Below are 20,670 nucleotides of genomic sequence, written 5' to 3' on the forward strand. Positions count from 1 at the left end.
ATATAGATTTACCTTCGCAAACACTTGAGGCATTCTGTTGAGAGGCAACTGGAGTCTATTTAAAAAAAAAAAGGTAAGGATCTTCAATACAGTGGTATGTGGAAATAAAAGTCAAAACAATATTATTAAAATAAATACCAGGGAGAATATTTCTTTGATGCATGACTTTTCTTTCAATGACAAGAACAACCATTAAAAACACAGTTCCCAGCTCAACCTTTGCATCAAATGACAATGGACCGGAAGTGTGTCATGGAAGGAGCAGTGTCACTTTGGTGTGGAGTCTCCCCAGTCTATCAGCAGGGCTAGTAGAAGGCATGGCCCCCAGCAGCTGCTGGGCAGTAGTGCCTGTGGAAATCTGGCATCTGGCTTAGGTCTCAGAACCCCACCATCCTGGTGTTTGTGGTTATAAATGTCAGGTTACAGTGTAGATACTAGGTCAAGATGGGCTTCCTTAAATAGTGGGATGGCTCAGGTTCCCCACGTTCTGGCCAGAATATGAGTGTAGTCAGGACTGTGTGCCTGATGTACAGTTGTTAGTCATTAGCTCCCAGGCCAGTGGGTGGGGAGGCAGACCCAGGGCCTTCCAAGGAAAAGGCAGATGTCACAGGAGGCAGGGAGCCTGGCCTCTGCAGCCACTTACTCAGTGAAGCCACAGGCTTCCTGGAGGATGGGACCCTGCCATCTTCCCTGCCTAACTGAGGATTCCAAGATTCTCTTGGACCATCCAGGCAGCAACAAGATTGCTCTGTTCCTCTTAGCTGAAAGCATTGTCAACTTTAAATAAATGGATAAGAATGAACAATGCAGGAAACATGAAGCACATTTAAATGCAGAATTAACTTACTGCCTTCAGTGGCATAGCTGTTTTCTTCCTGGGGGATAAAAAGAGATTGACTTTGTTAAAACACATCAGAGATAAAGAGGAGCTGACGACTTATCATTTTACTCTCAAATATAAACTAGAACAATGAAAGTGATACAGGTGTGTAAGAAGACAATCCACGGAGGGCAGAGAGGGGCAGAAACAAGATTCAATCATGATCTTCCGAACCTCCGATCGCGTCCGCTGACAGATGGCCAAGGGGTTAACGGGGATAAACAGGAGAGCCAGTTGCCAGGGAGTCAAGATAACTGAGCTCTTGTTCCAGTTCTGCAACTAATTACTAATATGTGACCTCAGGCCTCTCTCTTGGCTGTGAGGGCCGGTCTGAGCTTTAGTTTCCTCATCTGTAATGTAAGGAGCACAAACAGTATTTTCAAAGGTGCATGCAGATCCCTCCCTTCCCCCAACAGCACCCCAGGGCTGCTGTCTGGAGAAGGAGGGAGAAGACGTGAGGGTGGCCTAGCAGGTGTGTTTGGCAGCCAGTGCCTCCCCATGCCAGTGTCCCTGCAGCTTCTGGTGACTCCCCTCTACCGGACATCTGCCTAGGATTTCACTCCAAACAGACAAACCCAGGACAAATGACGTGTTTGAAAACCACTGCGACCTCTGGTCCTGAGGGTTCTTGCATGAGCTAACATACCAGTCTGTCTTAGTTCAGTAGAGATTGGACTCTAATGTTGCACAATGTACTTAGTTGCTCGGTCATTTCTGAGTCTTTGTGACCCCTTGTAGCTCAGTCATTTCTGTAGTCTTTGTGACTGTAGCTTGCCAGGCTCACCTCTCCAGGGGGATTCTCCAGGCAAGAATACTGGAGTGGGTTGCCATGCCCTCCTCCAGGGGATCGTTCCAATCCAGGGAGCAAACCCAGGTCTGCATTACAGGCAGATTCTTTACCATCGGAGCCAACAGGGAAGCTAAGGCTTTATAATTCTCGTCTGCGTTTATTCTAAACACTGGCTTTCCCTCTATCTCTCACTTTGTTTCAGCTGAAAGCTGGAAGATTGGGGAAGTGCCTCTAAGACACCTGGTATTGGGTTAGACTATTCACATGTTATTTAAACCTCATACTGTCCTATTTTAAATGGGTATTTTTATTACATTTTAGAGATCAGAAGACTAAGTAACTTGTCTGAAGTGATAAAACTGAGCCAAGAGAGAAGCGTGCAGAGTTTTAATAAACCCCTGAAATTAAAAGCGTTTTTGCTTTACTCAAAGGCAGAATTAAGACTATAACCATGCAGGCCAACCTTGGACATATTTAAGTGTGCTTTTAAAATAGCCTGTTGAGTCAATATGACATTACTGAGTCGCTGTTTGTAGTATTAACACATTACAGTACTCACCCAATAGTTTATAAAGTTCTTCTAAGTTCAATGAGAAAGAATGACCCTCTCATCTCCATTTTGAAAGGAACCTTAGCAGTGTTGCTTTGACTGAACACCCAGCGCATGCTGCTCTGTGTACACATTTGTTTACAGATCACTAACTACTTGGAAGAGAAGCCAAGGAGTAGAAAGTAGGAATGAAACCTGCTTGTGGGATTTAAAATTATTTAAGCTCTGGAGCTTCTGTTTTGTGGAGCACAAGCCAGTGAGCTCAAGATTTAACTGACAGCTTATGGAGGAAAGACTATTCGTTTTTGATGTCAGCAGGGGCACCCGAAGTCCAACTTGAAGCATGCCTTGGATATGGAGATGAGCAGGGCAAGAGAATCTCATTTCCACACTCCAGGAGCACACCTATTGTAATATGCCTGCATCTGAGCTTGGGCACGTGTGCTCTTCTGAATGGAAATAGCAGAAAGACACCTGCCCCTCTTTGGCCCCCAGATACTCAGGCAGGACTCATTTGTGGATTCCAGGCAGGCCACTCACAGCAGTGATAGAGACCAGTCACTTAAATCACACAGAGTTGCTTCTCTGCAACAGGAACTTACCCGGCCCTGGGGAGTGGGGATGGTGCAGCAGGTAAAGAAGTTGACTTGGAGTCCCAGGCTCCACTCTTGCGACCTGCACAGGCATATACACAGGTCAGTCTCTGGTCCTGATAGCACAGTGAGCTGACCTTGCTGGCAGGCTCCAAAAGACATGCGCATTTTTTGTTACTTTCAGTTAAACATATATAAATAGTTACGTTGAAGTTTGGGGGGAAAACCTATCACAGGCAAAGGTAATGAAATACTTTTTAAAATGCCAGTTTATAAGCTCAGAACTGGGATGTTAATTAGGAACTCCCATCCTAACATAGCTAAATGACCTCTCCTTGTCCCTATGGGACAAGTTAAGAGCCTCTGATTCTGTGGGCTCAGTGGAGAGCTCACAAGGGTTCATATGGGAGAGGGCTCACACTTGCATCTATAATCCCTGCACAGAAGTGCACACCAGAGATGCCCAGAGTCAGAGGGGCCCAGACCCAGCACTCCTGATCGCACCTAGAGATACTAATCATTCCTAACTGTGCACACTTACACAGCACACACACCTCACCTCACATTTGGAGGACACTTATTCATGCATCTCTGCATTCTCAGGGCCTTTACCCATTGCACAAATAGACACATTGAGAGAAGCAGCAAGCTGTTACCGAAATCTCATCTTCTGAAGCCACAAAAGGGACCCAAAAGGCCCTGTCCACTGTGCCCACTTCCCCTTTCCCTACTTGACCATCATTACGAGAGTGGACGGTGAGAGACTGGCAGAGATTCACTCCCTGGACAGGAAGCAGGCCTGGAAGGGGAGAGGCCAGAGTTAAGCCAGCACCCCTCAGCATCTCCTGGCTGCCTCCTCTCAGGCTGATATTCATCTGCCTGGACATTACTGCTTAGGGACATGAAGGCCCTCTATTGAATTAAGTTGAACTGAATAAATATTTTAATAAAGAACCTACAACATTTATAAGTTCACAGTTCCTAATGGACTTAAAGGGGATATGCTATAAATGTAGGTTGGACTTGCCCTCAATATGTATTATTTGAGTTTGCAAGATAAAGCACATATAAGTAAATGGTGGGGGGATAATCTATTATTATTACTGAGAATTACTGAGAACCTTGTATGTGTAAAGCACTTGGAAGTACTATGTTAGTTGCTGTGGAAGAGCCGAGTAGGCCTCTGCCTTCTCAGAATTTACAAGGGAAGACAAAGGCACCCCATGTCACCTCATCAGACAGGACCACCTATTCCAAACACAGAAAAGGGGGAAAGGCCTTGAAAAGTATTAAATGCAGACGTCATAAAGTTCATTCTCGTGTACTTCACTAGAGACTCCTTCAGGCTCTCACTCAGATCCCATTGACTCTCTTTCTACACACAGTCCTTACAAAAGGGCTAATTTCCATAAGCTCTCACCAGCGGCACCTGCAAAAGGAGAGGCCCCTCCCATGTAACTCTTACATAGATGTAACCTGACCCTGACATGAGTTTTTAAAAACACTTTGAAAAAGAAGCTACACTTGAAATTTTTAACATTTCCTGTGGCAATAAACTGCAATATCAACTGAATATGTAGTAGTATGAGTCCAACTGTGTTTCATTAGCAAGGGCATCAAGTTGATATTGCTCTTCAAACTATCAATATTTAAGATTGACATTGTGAGTGGGAAGTGCTTTCTTTGTGAAATATCCTTGTCTTGACTACCTAAATTTCAAGGGACTTTTACACATTCATATGGTCAAAAGTCACAGCTCTGCTGTTTGTTCCTTATTGAATGTGCTATAAATGAAGGTGTTTGCAGTTAAGGTGAGATTTGCCCACATCCAAGGGGGAAAAGAAAAAATTGACATTGTGAAAATACCCTTGGCTACTCATAGATGTTGATGGAAGGTTTCGGTGAAGAGAGGAAAAATAAACCCTTGCCTGAAAAATAAAGAAGTAGAAAGAAGTATAAGTCAGAATTTCCTCCCAGCGGTCCCCTCTCTTTTTAAAAGCCAAGGGCTCACTTGCCCTGGGCATGTTATTGTTGTCATATCTACTGTCTGGCTTCTCTACTAAGTTTCCCTTTCTTTCATATCTGCAAACAGTCAGACAGCATCTTCCTTTCCCCTTCCCTCCTTGTAAATAACTTCTGTGATCAAAGGAGAGGGAGGAGCAAGTTGGCTGTCCTCTGTGCTGGTGGAGTCCAGTATGAGCGCTGGCCTTGCATCAGGAAGACACGGCTCCAGTTATTTCTATGCCACCAAACTGGCTATGTGACCTCTTACAAGTCACCATTCCTCAGTTTACCCCTCTGTGAGATGGGAATGCCACTAGCTACTTTATCTAACACAGAGTTGTTGTGCTTAGGTAATAGGGTAACAACCCCCATGGCCCAACAGGTAAAGAATCCACCTGCAGTGCAGGAGATGCTGGAGACTAGGGTTTGATCCCTGAATTGGGAAGATCCCCTGGAGGAGGGCATGGCAATCTACTCCAGTATTCTTGCCTGGAGAATCCCATGGGCAGAGGAGACTTGCAGACTGAGCATGGGAACATCATTGACCAAAAATGGGCATCAAGGCTCTTTTGGAGTTGGGGTGCTACTGCTAAGTCACTTCAGTCGTGTCCGACTCTGTGTGACCCCATAGACGGAAGCCCAGCAGGCTCCCCCATCCCTGGGATTCTCCAGGCAAGAACACTGGAGTGGGTTGCCATTTCCTTCTCCAATGTGTGAAAGTGAAAAGTGAAAGTGAAGTCACTCAGTCGTGTCTGACCCTTAGCGACCCCACGGACTGCAGCCTACCAGGCTCCTCCATCCATGGGATTTTCGAGGCAAGAGTACTGGAGTGGCTTGCCATTGTTGGGGTAGACATGGTAAATTTCTAAAATGGATTGTAGTGTTGATTACAAAACTCTGTAAATGTAATGATTTACAAAAACCATTGAATTATACAGGTAAAATGAATGAGTTTTATGACTTATGCTAGTTATAACTCATAAAAGATCTCAGTAAATATGATTGCTGCTATTTTTATCTTATCCTCTTGTTATCAACCACTGCAGCATCTCTAGATGCTGGGCACTGGGTCAGGTACTTCACATGTGTCACTTCTGAGCTGCCCATAAGATCAAAGGGAGTGAACAGGGGCTCAGAGAGGTTAAGGGGAAGGTCCATTGCTGAAAACTAAGGTTATCCGTGTTGAAAGCCCAGGCTGGCAGTATCCTTTCCAGTCAAAATCTCATAATGTTCCCCTGGGGGCATGATTGGGCTGTCTGACTCACTTGCTGCTTCTCCCTGTTGTGGGGAAAGGTTAGTGAAATAGAGGGGTGCTTTTATGGATGCCCATGGGAGGATAGAGAATGACTCCTCCAAGGCTAGTGACCCTTCCTGTCACTCTGGCTGAAGTCAGACCCTTGGGCATGACTCAGGAGGGACAACATCATACTCTCCTTACTGCCAGGATCCCCACTTCCTGGTAAAGCTGAATTCTTGATTGGAAAACTCCAAGGCAGAAATGGGGGATGCCATAGAGGGAGATGTGTCCAAAAGCATACTAACCAAAGAGAAAAATCAGCTCTGTGTTAATCACAGTGAGCAAAAAATTATGCTAATTTAAAATTATTTATTTATTTATTTGGCTTTGCTAGGTGTTAGTTGCGGCATGCAAGGTCTTCAGTTATGGCATGCGAAATCTGACCAAGGATGAAACCTAAGCCTCCTTCACTAGGAGGTCAGAGTCTTAGCCACTGGATCACGAGGGAAGTCCCTATGTTAATGTTTGATTTAACAGCACAAGCTTTGCATAAGCTGCTGGTTACTAAGTTTTCTTAACTGGGAAAACAATTTACCCTTAGGTTTTCCTTCTACCACATGTATTTTATACTGTTCATGGTGTTCTCAAGGAAAGAATGCTGAAGTGGTTTGCCATTGCCTTCTCCAGTGGACCATGTTTTGTCACAACTCTCCACCATGACCCATCCGTCTTGAGTGGCCCTACACAGCATCACTCATAGTTTCATTGAGTTAGACAAGAGTGAACATCAACATTTTAGGAATCAGTGAACTAAAATGGACTGGAACGGGCAAATTTAATTCAGATGACCTATCTACTACTGTGTGCAAGAATGCCTTAGAGGAAATGGAGTAGCCTTCATAGTCAACAAAAGAGTTAGAAATGCAGTACTTGAGTGCAATCTCAAAAGCAACAGAATGATCTCTGTTTGTTTCCAAGGCAGGCCATTCAATATCACAGTAATCCAAGTCTATGCCCCAACCAGTAACGCTGAAGAAGCTGGAGTTGAACAGTTCTATGAAGACCTACAAGATCTTCCAGAACTAACACTGCAAAAAGATGTCTTTTTCACTATAGGGGATTGGAATGCAAAAGTAGGAAGTCAAGAGATACCTGGAGTAACAGGCAAATTTGGCCTTGGAGTACAAAATGAAGCAAGGCAAAGGCTAACAGAGTTTTGCCAAGAGAACGCACTGGTCACAGCAAACACCCTCTTCCAACAACACAAGAAAAGACTCTACACATGGACATCACCAGACGGTCAACACCGAAATCAGATTGATTATATTTTTTGCAGCCAAAGATGGAGAAGCTGTATACAGTTAGCAAAAACAAGACCAGGAGCTGACTGCGGCTCAGATCATGAACTCCTTATTGCCAAGTTCAGACTTAAATTGAAGAAAGTAGGGAAAACCACTAGACCACTCAGATATGACCTAAATAAAATCCCTAAAGATTATACAATGGAAGTGACAAATAGATTCAAGAGATAAGATCTGATAGACAGAATGCCTGAAGAACTATGGACAGAGGTTCGTGACATTGTACAGGAGGCAGTGATCAAGACCATCCCCAAGAAAAAGAAATGAAAAAAGGCACAGTGGTTTTCTGAGGAGACCTTACAATTAGCTGAGAATAGAAGAAAAGCTATAGGCAAAGGAGAAAAGGAAAGATACACCCATTTGAATGCAGAGTTGCAAAGAATAGCAAGGAGAGATAAGAAAGCCTTCCTCAGTGATCAATGCTAAGAAATGGAGGAAAACAATAGAATGGAAAGACTAGAGACCTCTTCAAGAAAAGTAGAGATACCAAGGGAATATTTCATGCAAAAATGGGTGCAATAAAGGACAGAAATGGTATGGACCTAACAGAAGCAGAAGATATTAAGAAGAGGTGACAAAAATACACAGAAGAGCTATTCAAAAAAGATCTTCATGACCCAGATAACCATGATGGTGTGATCACTCACCTAGAGCCAGACATCCTGGAATGTGAGGTCAAGTGGGCCTTAGGAAGCATCCCTACAAACTAAGGTAGTGGAGGTGATGGAATTCCAGTTGAGTTATTTCAAATCCTGAAAGATGATGCTGTGAAAGTGCTGCACTCAATATGCCAGCAAAATTTGAACATTCAGCAGTGGCCACAGGACTGGAAAAGGTCAGTTTTCATTCCAATCCCAGAGAAAGGCAATGCCAAAGAATGTTCAAACTACTGCACAACTGCACTCATCTCACACGCTAGTAAAGTAATGCTCAAAATTCTCCAAGCCAGGCTTCAACAGTACGTGAACCGTGAATTTCCAGATGTTCAAGCTGGATTTAGAAAAGCCAAAGGAATCAGAGATCAAATTGCCAACATCTGTTGGTTCATGGAAAAAGCAAGAGAGTTCCAGAGAAACATCTACTTCTGCGTTATTGATTACCCCAATGCCTTTGATTGTGTGGATCACAACAAACTGTGGAAAATTCTGAAAGAGATGGGAATACCTGACCACCTCACCTGCCTCTTGAGAAATCTGTATGCAGGTCAAGAAGCAACAGTTAGAACTGGACATGGAAGAACAGACTGGTTCCAAATTGGGAAAGGAGTACGTCAAGGCTGTATACTGTCACCCTGCTTATTTAACTTATATGCAGAGTACATCATGAGGAACGCTGGGCTGGAAGAAGCACAAGCTGGAATCAAGATTTCCAGGAGAAATATTGATAACCTCAGATATGCCAATGACACCACCCTTATGGCAGAAAGTGAAGACGAACTAAAGAGCCTCTTGATGAAAGTAAAAGATGAGAGTGAAAAAAGTGACTTAAAACTCAACATTCAAAAAACTAAGATCATGGCATCTGGTCGCTTCACTTCATGGCAATGGAGAATGCCATGGCATGGGGAAACAATGGAAATAGTGAGAAACTTTATTTTTTGGGGGGCTCCAAAATCACTGCAGCTAGTGACTGCAGCCATGAAATTGAAAGACAGTTGCTCTTTGGAAGAATAGCTATGACCAACTTAGACAGCATATTAAAAAGCAGAGACACTATTTTGCCAACAAAAGTCTGTCTAGTCAAAGCTATGGTTTTTCCAGTGGTCATGTATGGATGTGAGAGTTGGACTATAAAGAAAGCTGAGAGCCAAAGAATTGATGCTTTCAAACTGTGGTGTTGGAGAAGACTCTTGACAGTCCCTTGGACTGCAAGGAGATCCAACCAGTAAATCCTAAAGGAAATCAGTCCTGAATATTCATTGGAAAGACTGATGCTGAAGTTGAAACTCCAATACTTTGACCACCTGATGCAAAGAACTGACTCTTTGGAAAAGACCCTGATGCTGGGAAAGATTGAAGGCAGGAGGAGAAGGGGACGACAGAGGATGAGATGGTTGGATCGCATCACCGACTTGATGGACATGGGTTTCAGCAAGCTCTAGGAGTTGGTGATGGACAGGGAAGCCTTGAGTGCTGCAGTCCATGGGGTCAAAAAGAGTTGGACATCGCTGAACAACTGAACCGAACCGAAATGAACATGTGTTTTATGAATCATCCTTTATTCTGTTTTACATACGATGTTGCTAAATTTCACTATTCTTAATAATCCAGTGTTGACATTGTAAGCCTTTGGGATTTAATCTCTTTCAGCTGTTATAGATACCCTATATATATCATTAGTGGGGCTTACACACTAGCTGAAGCATCCTTATACTCTCATGCACTGCTTGAAAATACATAAAGACATTGTATTTAACAACTTCAGGACAATTTGGGCCTCAGGTAAAATTCAATTTGCACACTAGCAAGGAATTGTAAATCCCCAAACTCTGCTCACTGCCCCCCTCCATTTTAGGAAATAAGAATATTTTAAAATGCAATTTTCTTAGAAGATGCTCAGAAATACATGTCTTGAGTACCATCCTCTGACCAAAGCTACAAAATTGACCAGAGCTTGAACCGCCTTCTAAATGCACATTTAGAGATAAATCACAATGGGCGACAGTCTTTCAGTTTGTTTAGACCAATGGTTCTGAACCGGGAGTGATTTTGTCTCCCTCCTCCAGGCAGTGACTGGAGACATCTTTGCCAATCACTGTTGGGGAAGTGGGTATACTGGCATCTAGTGGGCAGGGGCTAGAGATACTGTTGAACAGCCCGCAGTGCACAGGACAGCCCCCACAAGAATCACCTAGCCCCAAGCGCCAACTGTGCTGAGGCTGGAAAAATGTGATTTAGAGTAGAACTTTATATGGAAAGAAAGGAACACTTCCCTGAGATATGCACAGGCTGCTCTACCAGACTGGTCTTGAATTAAGGCAGTTTGAACAAGTGATTCTGGACAATAATAATAATAAATCACAAAGAGCTTATATTTTATGTATGATTCATCTTTTTACTCATTTAATGCTCACAATATACTGAGGCATAGGTGCCATTTTCTCCTTTATTTTTTCAGTAGAGGAAACAGACAGGGGGATTACTTATCTTGCTTGAAGGCTAGTACCTAGTGTGTGTCAGAGCCAAGGCCTGGACCGTCTGGCTTTGGAGTCTGGGCTAAGTCCCACTTCTGTGCTTCCCAGGATGGAATGCTGAGAGAGAGAGCCTGCCTTTGTGCCTAATCCAGTGTGTGATCCTTGGCCAGCACATTACTAGCCATCAAAGAGCCAAGAGCAACATTAACTGGAAGCAAGTGTCAGGCTTCCCTTATAGCTCAGTTGGTAAAGAATCTGCCTGCAATGCAGGAGACCCCAGTTCAATTCCTGGGTTGGGAAGATCCCCTGGAGAAGGGATAGGCTACCCACTCCAGTATTCTGCAGTGCAGGAGACTTGGGTTCAATCCCTGGGTTGGGAAGATCCCCTGGATAAGGGAAAGGCTACCCACTTAGTATTCTGGCCTAGAGAATTCCATGGACTATAAAGTCCTGGACACAACTGAGTGGCTTTCACTTTCAAGTGTCACAGTGGGGTACTTTGATAGGAACACCTGAAACCTTAGCACTGTCATGATGCCTATAGGGCACTTTCTGAAGCCTTTAAAGGACAATGGTTTAATTATTCAAAGACATAGGCCAGGAGTCTGGTTATTCATTTTATAAAAATCATCTCTGAAAACTATACTGTTTGCATACTCAGAAACTCCCTCTAACTGTTCAGGTTTGTTCTTTAAGTTAACTCACTTCCTTCCTCCTCCTGAACTTTCTTCTGTCTATATCCAATAGTCATTTAACCAGGAAATTATTTTCTTGTTCAAGTCTGGTTTCTGCATCTGATGCCTTTAGTCATAAAATTTCACTATACTAGATTAATGTAAAACTAATGAATAGTAAATCCAGTGGGCTAATGCCTTCATAATGGGACCATATAATTCCTTAAAGACAGTCCGAGTTGGGGGACTCAATTGCTCTCAATCAACTGACCCACGTACCATTTCAGCACCTTCTCTGAGCCAGGGCCTGTCTAGGCCCTAGAAACACAAGCATGAGCAAGACTTCGAGCTGAGAGTCTTACAGGAAAGACAGAGATCTCAGGAAGGATCAGGGGATAAACGGGAAGTACATGGTACAATAGGCATGCACACCAAGGGTATCTAGCCCACTGTGGCATCAGGAAAGGCCTCCTGTGTCGGCAATACTAAAGCAGTGTCTTCAAGGAGCTTGCAACATACTTAGGGAGATTAGACGGAGACCCAGAGCAATTGGAGAATAGGTGCGGGCTGAGTATAAGTGGGATGAGACTTACGGCAAAGAAAAGCTCTCTGAGGGCTGAAAAAACATAGGAGGCTTCCAGGAGGGGAGACTTCAAGTTGGACCTCGAAGGATGTGTAGGATTTGGTGTCATAAAAGTGAGAACACAAACAAATGCCAGAAGGCAGGACCCATGCAAAATAGGCTGACTGGAGTACCAGGTGTGTTTTAGGAAGAAAACATCCATGTAAGGCAAGAAGAGCATTTTAAGATGTAAGCGCCAGAGAGTTGTTGTTCTAAAGGACTGCTTAAACCTTCATTTATCTGTTTCAATGAAACATTTTCTATTCCAGTAATAACGGCTCTTCTCCTGAGTTATCACAGGTCAGGAGTCTCTATTTCAGTTGGGAAGAAAGCAACCTCGCCATGACGTTTTAGGTTGGTGTGTTGACGTTTGTTCCCAGGAATGAAGATGAGCTGATAAGATGACTCTGACCACTACGCTGCAAGTGTAAAGAGCTTGCGGGTTCTGAGGGTGAGGAGAAGAACTTGTGAAGAGGGTGAGCAATTGCACAGGAAATTAATCTAGGAAAATATACTAAAAAATACTCTTCTTTCATTTTCTCTCAAGGACCATGTCACTGAAAGCAGAGGTCAGTCTCCCAGTCTCTGTGTTGAGCCTTCAGGTCTGGGAGAGAAGGGAGTGTGTGTGTGTGTGTGTGTGTGTGTGTGTGTGTGTGTGTGTGTGTGTGTTGGGGACACAGTTGGGGAGAGGATAAGGAGGAATGCTGTGGAGGAGGCTCCTACATTTCTCTGTGCTGTAATAGCGTGAGGGTATAGGCATTACTCAGCACTGTGGGTCTCAGTCTGGGAGTTGCCAGACCCTACAGGAGAAGAAGGTCCCTTGGAGAAGGAAATGGCAACACACTCCAGTACTCTTGCCTGGAAAATTCCATGACCAGAGGAGCCTGGTGGGCTACATTTCATGGGGTCACAAAAGAGTTGGACACAACTGAGTGACTAAACAACAGCAGCAGGAGACACTTAGGAAGCACTGGGTGTTCATGGCTTGGGTAGAGACGGCATGGTAAAATGGTAATGGGATGAAGCTAGCAACATTTGGAAGGGTCAGAAGCTCATCTCAGTGACCGAGGAAAGAGCCTGGAGGCAAGGATGTGCTCAGTGGACTCTGTAAGACAGAAGGTATGAAGTGTTAAAGAAAGCCTGGTTAAGGTGGTGACAACTAAAATAGAAGAGCTGCTGCTGCTAAGTCTCTTCAGTCGTGTCCGACTCTGTGTGACCCCATAGACGGAAGCCCACCAGGCTCCCCCGTCCCTGGGATTCTCCAGGCAAGAACAGTGGAGTGGGTTGCCATTTCCTTCTCCAATGCATGAAAGTGAAAAGTGAAAGTGAAGTTGCTCAGTCGTGTCTGACTCTTAGCGACCCGATGGACTGCAGCCCACCAGGCTCCTCTATCCATGGGATTTTCCAGGCAAGAGTACTGGAGTGGGTTGCCATTGCCTTTTCCGAAATAGAAGAGCAAATTCAGGAAAAAAGCAATAGGATTGGGAAAGAGCACAAGACTCTGAGACATGGAGCCTGGAGGCTAACGTGTAAAGAGGAATAGGAACGCCCAAAGGGTAGGAGTGATGGATGCATTGAGCTTGTGGTGGTGGGAAGGAAGAAGGGTTAAGTTTGGACACCAGAGGGTTATTAGCTTAGACCACCAAAGTGAATACAGGAGAATGGATACACCCGAAAGAAGTGAAAAATAATGGTCTAATTGTAACCCACTCCAGTATTCTTGCCTGGAGAATCCCATGGATGGAGAAGCCTGGTAGGCTACAGTCCACGGGGTCGCAAAGAGTCGGACACGACTGAGCGACTGAACAGAACAGAACAGAGCACCTACTGTATGCCAGGCACTTAAGAATTTCCCATTCACATTTTCAGAATTCTCCTTTCTCAGGGCTTGGGCTGTTAGCTCCATTTACAGAGGAGAAAATGTGATGCTTGGAGAGGTAAAGTACAGACCCAATGTGATACAGTTGAGAACAGGGAGCACTGGGATGCCTGGCTCAGAACCCACGTTCTTAACCTGCACAATATTTTGCAAGAAGAGCAGAGGGCTGAGGTTGACCTGTGCAGGCACCCTCAGTCAGGGGAGGGGAGGAAGAGGAGAAACCAGTGAAGTGTCCAGAGAGGTCAGATGAAGACCAGGACGTGTCTGTTGGAGATGCAGGGACGTGGGGACGAGAGTCCCCCACACTGGTGCCACTACACAGTGGATGAACATGAGAAGTCTCTGTTGCTGCTTATGAAGACATTTGGAAATACAAGGGATTGTTTCATAATATTCGCTCTGAGTTGTTCATCTTATTTGGAGTGGATTAAAAGCCAAATCCCGGAATGTAATCATTTCACAATAAAAAAACAAAAACACAAAATCATGTGAATACTCTACCTGGAGCTGTCCCTGGAGGAGAGACTGACTTTGAGGAGTTATTCGGCTTGATTGATCTATTCACCATGGGAGCTGAAACACACAATCGTATATATATTGGGGTTATATGTATATATTGTAGATACAGCCAACTGATGGAGATTTACACTTATGGAAAAATGCATGGTCAAAATAATGGGCTAGATCAGATAATTTGCAAAGAATGGGAGACACAATTAAGCTCACAAGCCATTAAAACTAGCCTTTCAGAAGAAAAAAAGAAACATTTTTTGAATGGTTATATTAATAATTAAAGTGAATACTTGTTTGGAATTTCATTTGGCAAACTGGGGGTCTCAGAGGTGAAAGAGTTTGTTTTTCATCATGGGAACATGTATTAAACTAACAATGGAGGGGTCAAATTAATAGCCCTGCCTTCCCTACCACTCATAGTACATCATTTCTCTTGGATTTTGTAGGTTTTGGAGGTATGGGGGCATTTCATTTGTACTTATTGTTTTATGGTTATGGGTGAATTCAGGAATCCTGGAGGGCATCGAAGCTGTTCTTGATATTTAGGGTGTGAAGGAGAGGGCTGTGACGTGATGACAGTGTAAAACCTGAGTACCGCTACTTTGAGTCAAGTTTATTAGGTGAGTAGTGTTACTTGAAGAGGCAGCATTTATACAGGATTATATTCTCCATAGCGACTATGTCCAAAGTAATCCTACTCTGTTCCACGCCTCATCTGAGGGTACGTGGCATGGGCTTTTTAAGATAATTTATTTGTAACTGCACTTGTTATTTCATGAAGGATTTACAAATGAAATGTTTCTTGTGGGCCTGATGTAGCACTAAATTTTAAAGAATTAGAACACAGAGAATATTTTATTCTTTCATTTTCTCAGTCCTCTGCAGAAATTATCCCTGGTACAATATTTGTAAGGTCAGCCTGGTGGCTCATGACCTCATTAGTATTAGATTTTATGAGAAATCCATTCTTAATGAAGCGCTAAAGAGAAGAACCTAGGTGCTTTTCTAATTTGAGAAGACAGTATTAAATCATGGAAGAGGATGGAGAAAGAAGAATCAAGGTTGAAAAACACAGGGATGGGTTTCTCACTATGCTCTCTGACGGACCAGCCACTCAACCAAAGAAGGCAAATGCTGTGGCCATGGAGCAGAGAGGTCTCAGCAGCATCACGTCTGAGCCCTTTAGTACTTGTGAGCAAATAATGTCCCAATCAACTGGTAGAAGTTTTCAGGTGCTTAAAACTGCAAACTCTTGCCTTTTTCAGATGGGACTGAACTGTCTTCTGTGGGATGAATATAGTTTTCATCTTCATCTTCCACAGGGACCACATAATCAGCCTAAAAGAAATACAGAAATGCTGTACATTTGGAGTTTACTGGATAAGGAAGAGTGATATTAAGAAATTTTTCATAATCCATACACCATTAAACTTCCTGATGTAAAGTGATTTGGTTGCTTCTAGTACATTCACCGGAGAAGGCAATGGCAAGCCACTCCAGTACTATTGCCTAGAAAATCCCATGGACGGAGGAGCCTGGTGGGCTGCAGTCCATGGGGTTGTGAAGAGTCGGCCACGACTGAGCGACTTCACTTTCACTTTTCACTTTCAAGCATCGGAGAAGGAAATGGCAACCCACTCCAGTGTTCTTGCCTAGAGAATCCCAGGGACGGGGGAGCCTGGTGGGCTGCCGTCTATGGGGTCGCACAGAGTCGGACACGACTGAAGTGACTTAGCAGCAGCAGCAGCAGCAGTACATTCATAGAGTGCAACCATCACAACAATTATCTTTAGAACATTGTCATCACCCCCAAAGGAACCCTGCACCCATTAGTCACTCCCAACCACCCCCTCCCCTGACCCAGTCAACCATGAGCCTTCTTTCTGTCTTTAAGAATTGCCCATTCTGGACATTTTATGTAAATAGAATCATACACTATTAAAATACACAGTCTTTTGTGATTTCTTATAACAGTAATTTCAAGGATTAGGCACGTTGTAGTATGCATCACTACTTCATTTCCTTTTATGGGCAAATCATATTCCATTGTATGATTATACCCCATTTTACTTATCCACTTATCAGCTGTTTCTGCTTTGGGGCTGTTATAAGTAATGATATGAACATTCATGTACAAATTTTGTATAGATGGACATTTTTCTTGGGAATATACCTAATGATGGAATTGCTGGATCATATTGTAGCTCTATATTTAATAGTTTGAGTAACGGTTAAGTTGTTTTCCAAAGTGGCTGCACTAATTTTTCATTTCCACTAGCAATGTATGCTGCTAAGCTGCTAAGTCACTTCAGTCGTGTCCGACTCTGTGTGACCCCATAGACGGAAGCCCACACCAGGCTCCCCCGTCCCTGGGATTCTCCAGGCAAGAACACTGGAGTGGGTTGCCATTTCCTTCTCCAATGTGTGAAAGTGAAAAGTGAAAGTGAAGTCGCTTAGTCGTGTCCGACCCTTAGCGACCCCACGGACAGCAGCCTACCAGGCTCCTCCATCCATGGGATTTTCTAGGCAATAGTACTGGAGTGACTTGCCATTGCCTTCTCCGAGCAATGTATAAGGATTCCAATTTCTCCACATATTCACCAGTACTTGTTATTGTCTTCTTTTTTATTATAAGCATCCTTGTAGGTATGAAGTGGTATCTAACTAATTTTGATTTGCATTTCCCTGTTGGTTAATGACATTAAGCATCTTTTTGTGTGCTTATTGGCCATTTATATATATTCTTCAGAGAAAAATCTATTCCACCGCTTTGTCCACTTTTAATCTGGTTGTTTATCTTTTTTATCTGTGGATGATTAGAGCTCTTTAAATGTTCTAGATATAAATCTTTTATAGATGTATAATTTTCAAAACAATTCTCTTATTCTATAGGTTGTCCTTTACTTTCTTTGTGGCATCATTTACAGCACAAAAGTTTTACATTTTAAAGTACATTTTATCTATTTTTCTTCTGTTATATCTAAGAAACTATTGCCTATTCCAAGGTCATAAAGATTTATACCTATGTTTTCTTCCAAGAATTTTATAGTTTTATTAATAGCTCTTATACTCATTGGAAGGACTGATGCTAAAGCTGAAACTCCAATACTTTGGCCACCTCATGCGACAAGTTGACTCACTAGAAAAGACTCTGATGCTGGGAAAGGTTGGGGGCGGGAGGAGACGGGGACGACAGAGAATGAGATGGCTGGATGGCATCACCGACTCTGTGGACATGCGTTTGAGTGAACTCCGGGAGTTGGTGATGGACAGGAAGGCCTGGCGTGCTGTGATTCATGGGGTCGCGGAGAGTCGGACACGACTGAGCGACTGAACTGAACTGTTACTCAGTCCTACGATCCACTTTTATCTAATTTTTTAAGATTTGATGTAAGACAGGAGTTCAATTTCATTCTTTTGCAAATAGTGGCTGACTTTATTTTTTGGGGCTCCAAAATCACTGCAGATGGTGATTGCAACCATGAAATTAAAAGACGCTTACTCCTTGGAAGGAAAGTTATGACCAACCTAAACAGCATATTGAAAAGCAGAGACATTACTTTGCCAACAAAGGTCCATCTAGTCAAGGCTATGGTTTTTCCAGTAGTCATGTATGGATGTGAGAGTTGGAGTATAAAGAAAGCTGAGAGCCAAAGAATTGATGCTTTTGAACTGTGGTGTTGGAGAAGACTCTTGAGAGTCCCTTGGACTGCAGGGAGATATAACCAGTCCATCCTAAAGGATATCAGTCCTGAATATTCATTGGAAGGACTGATGTTGAAGCTGAAACTCCAATACTTTGGCCACCTGATGTGAAGAGCTGATTGAAAAGACCCTGATTCTGGGAAAGATTGAGGGCAGGAGGAGAAGGGGACGACAGAGGATGAGATGGTTGGATGGCATCACCAACTCAATGGACGTGGGTTTGGGTGGACTCCAGGAGTTGGTGATGGACAGGGAGGCCTGGCGTGCTGCAGTTCATGGGGTCACAAAGAGTTGGACACAACTGAGCAACTGAACTGAACTGAACTGATGCAATTATCTTAGCACTATTTGTCTAAAAAATTGATTTTTCCTATTAAATTGTCTTGGCACCTTTGCCAATAATCAATTGACCATAAATATGGGGAGGGAGTGATTTTGTAAGAGTTATTAAATGTCCACATGAGTTTCTTCCTTAGTACATTTCATGTCAAAATTTAATTATTTCACTGAATTCTTTCAATAATACCTACCTATTAAGTTAAGTATTTTTAAAAATTTATTTATCCTTATTTTACAGATAAAGATGATGACAAATGGAAACAGGGGCTGGGGATTCACAGCTGAGTTGGAAGGGTGCCATGAGGGTCAGCTGCTTTGATGCCATGACTGGCCAAGTGTTGATAGGCCCTTGGTTTTCAGGAGAAACTAGAAAACTGGATTTTATAAAGAATCTAGAATATGGTAGAAAGGAATCCAATTTATACAATACATAGAATCTTCTTTGTGTGAGACACTGAGTTTAGTGACGTATATATATTCCTTTATTAAATCTTTAAAGGAACCCGAAGAGATGAAAAGATGAGACTCATAGAGGTTATCTGATACCTGAAGTCACACAACTAGCAAGAGTGAAGTGGGAATTTGGGCCTGGATGCTGCCTCTCTTTTATTTAAAAAGTCTCTCTTTCATGTCTCCTGTTGGGCTACTAATTATAATAAGGTGAAAAAGAAGGTCATTTCACAACATGTTTGTAAGCTATAGGTTTTATCACCTATAGGCATTTAGAAACAGTTGCTTCTTCAAGAAGCTGCAGTATCATTATGTCTGGTCATGGTTAAGAGTTGCCTTTAATGTTGTTTTCTTTCTTAGGCTGTTGCGCTTGTGTACTCAGTCGCTCAGTCATGTTCGACTCTTTGTGACCTCATGGACTGTAGCCCTCGAGGTTCCTCTGTCCACGGAATTTCCCAGGCAAGAATACGGGAGCGGGTTGCCATTTCCTACTCCAGGGGATCTTCCTGACCCAGAGATCAAACCCACATCTCCTGCATTGGCAGGTGAATTCTTTACCACTGAGCTACCTGGGAAGTCCATTGCACTTGTATAATTGTTTTAAAGGCTAAGTTTGAGGGCTTGTCTTTGACTTTTTAAAAAATGCAGAACTTCTGGGAGCCATAACATATTAGGCTTTATCAGTCACTCTTACAATAGTCTGAATAAGTTTACCCATTCATTTTTTAAAATTTCAAAGGGAATAAGACATGACAATTTAGGTGCTGGCAGAAGGGAGATTGATAAGATAAACCTAGAGTTGGGTCCCAGACAGTTGGCAAAAGTGGTTTCTGGGTACCTGGGGCTGGGGAGAGAGAGTGAGAAGCAAGAGATGCCGAAGGAAGTGAGGGGTCAGCTCTTCCACAGGCTGTGCAGGGTCTCCATACAGACAGGGGGTCTCCAGTATACATCCCACTGTACACCTCTGCAGCTTAGAGGGTCAGAGAGAAACGAAAGTGGAGGAAAGACAATGAGGCAGGACAGGGAGAGAAGCATAGGAGGATAAAGATGGGAAGTACCTTATGGAGGAATGAGAGATTTGCAGGAAACAGGGATATCACTGCGGATGCTGATTGCAGCCATGAAATTAAAAGGCGCTTACTCCTTGGAACAAAGCTAGTGGAGGTGATGGAATTCCAATTGAGCTATTTCAAATCCTGAAAGGTGATGCTGTGAAAGTGCTGCACTCAATATGCCAGCAAATTTGGAAAACTCAGCAATGGCCACAGGACTGGAAAAGGTCAGTCTTCATTCCAATCCCAAAGAAAGGCAATGCCAAAGAATGCTCAAACTACCGCACAATTGCACTCATCTCACACGCAAGTAAAGTCATGCTCAAAATTCTCCAAGCTAGGCTTCAACAGTACGTGAATCGTGAACTTCCAGATGTTCAAGCAGGTTTTAGAAAAGGCAGAGGCACAAGAGATCAAATTGCCAACATCCGCTGGATCATGGAGAAAGCAAGAGAGTTCCAGAAAAACATTTCTGCTTCAGTGACTGTGTCAAAGCCTTTGACTGTGTGGATCACAAGAAACTGTGGAAAATTCTGAAGGAGATGGGAATAACAGACCACCTGACCTGCCTCTTGAGAAACCTATATGCAGGTCAGGAAGCAACAGTTAGAACTGGACATGGAACAACAGACTGGTTCCAAATAGGAAAAGGAGTACGTCAAGGTTGTATCTTGTCACCCTGCTTATTTAACTTATATGCAGAGTACATCATGAGGAACGCTGGGCTGGAAGAAGCACAAGCTGGAATCAAGATTGCCGGGAGAAATATCAATAACCTCAGATATGCAGATGACACCACCCTTATGGCAGAAAGTGAAGAGGAACTCAAAGGCCTCTTGATGAAAGTGAAAGAGGAGAGTGAAAAGGTTGGCTTGAAGCTCAACATTC

At 43.3% G+C, this 20,670-nt stretch overlaps 1 protein-coding gene across 2 annotated transcripts in view; it reads right to left on the reverse strand.

The window, feature by feature from the left end:
- Nucleotides 1–20,670, reverse strand: part of BLNK (B cell linker) — an 83,557-nt gene that overhangs the window by 12,524 nt on the left and 50,363 nt on the right. For both annotated transcript variants that reach the window (XM_055425009.2, XM_055425011.2), the window contains 5 exons: nt 15,493–15,574; nt 14,225–14,296; nt 2,823–2,895; nt 848–875; nt 13–55 (listed from right to left, as the gene is read on the reverse strand). In XM_055425009.2, the coding sequence (XP_055280984.1) occupies nt 13–55; nt 848–875; nt 2,823–2,895; nt 14,225–14,296; nt 15,493–15,574 (298 nt within the window). The remainder of the gene's footprint in view (nt 1–12; nt 56–847; nt 876–2,822; nt 2,896–14,224; nt 14,297–15,492; nt 15,575–20,670) is intronic.

This window comes from Moschus berezovskii, chromosome 12 (genome assembly GCF_049115385.1).
Source record: "Moschus berezovskii isolate FMDL1 chromosome 12, NW_MosBer_1.0, whole genome shotgun sequence".
Lineage (NCBI taxonomy): Eukaryota > Metazoa > Chordata > Mammalia > Artiodactyla > Moschidae > Moschus > Moschus berezovskii.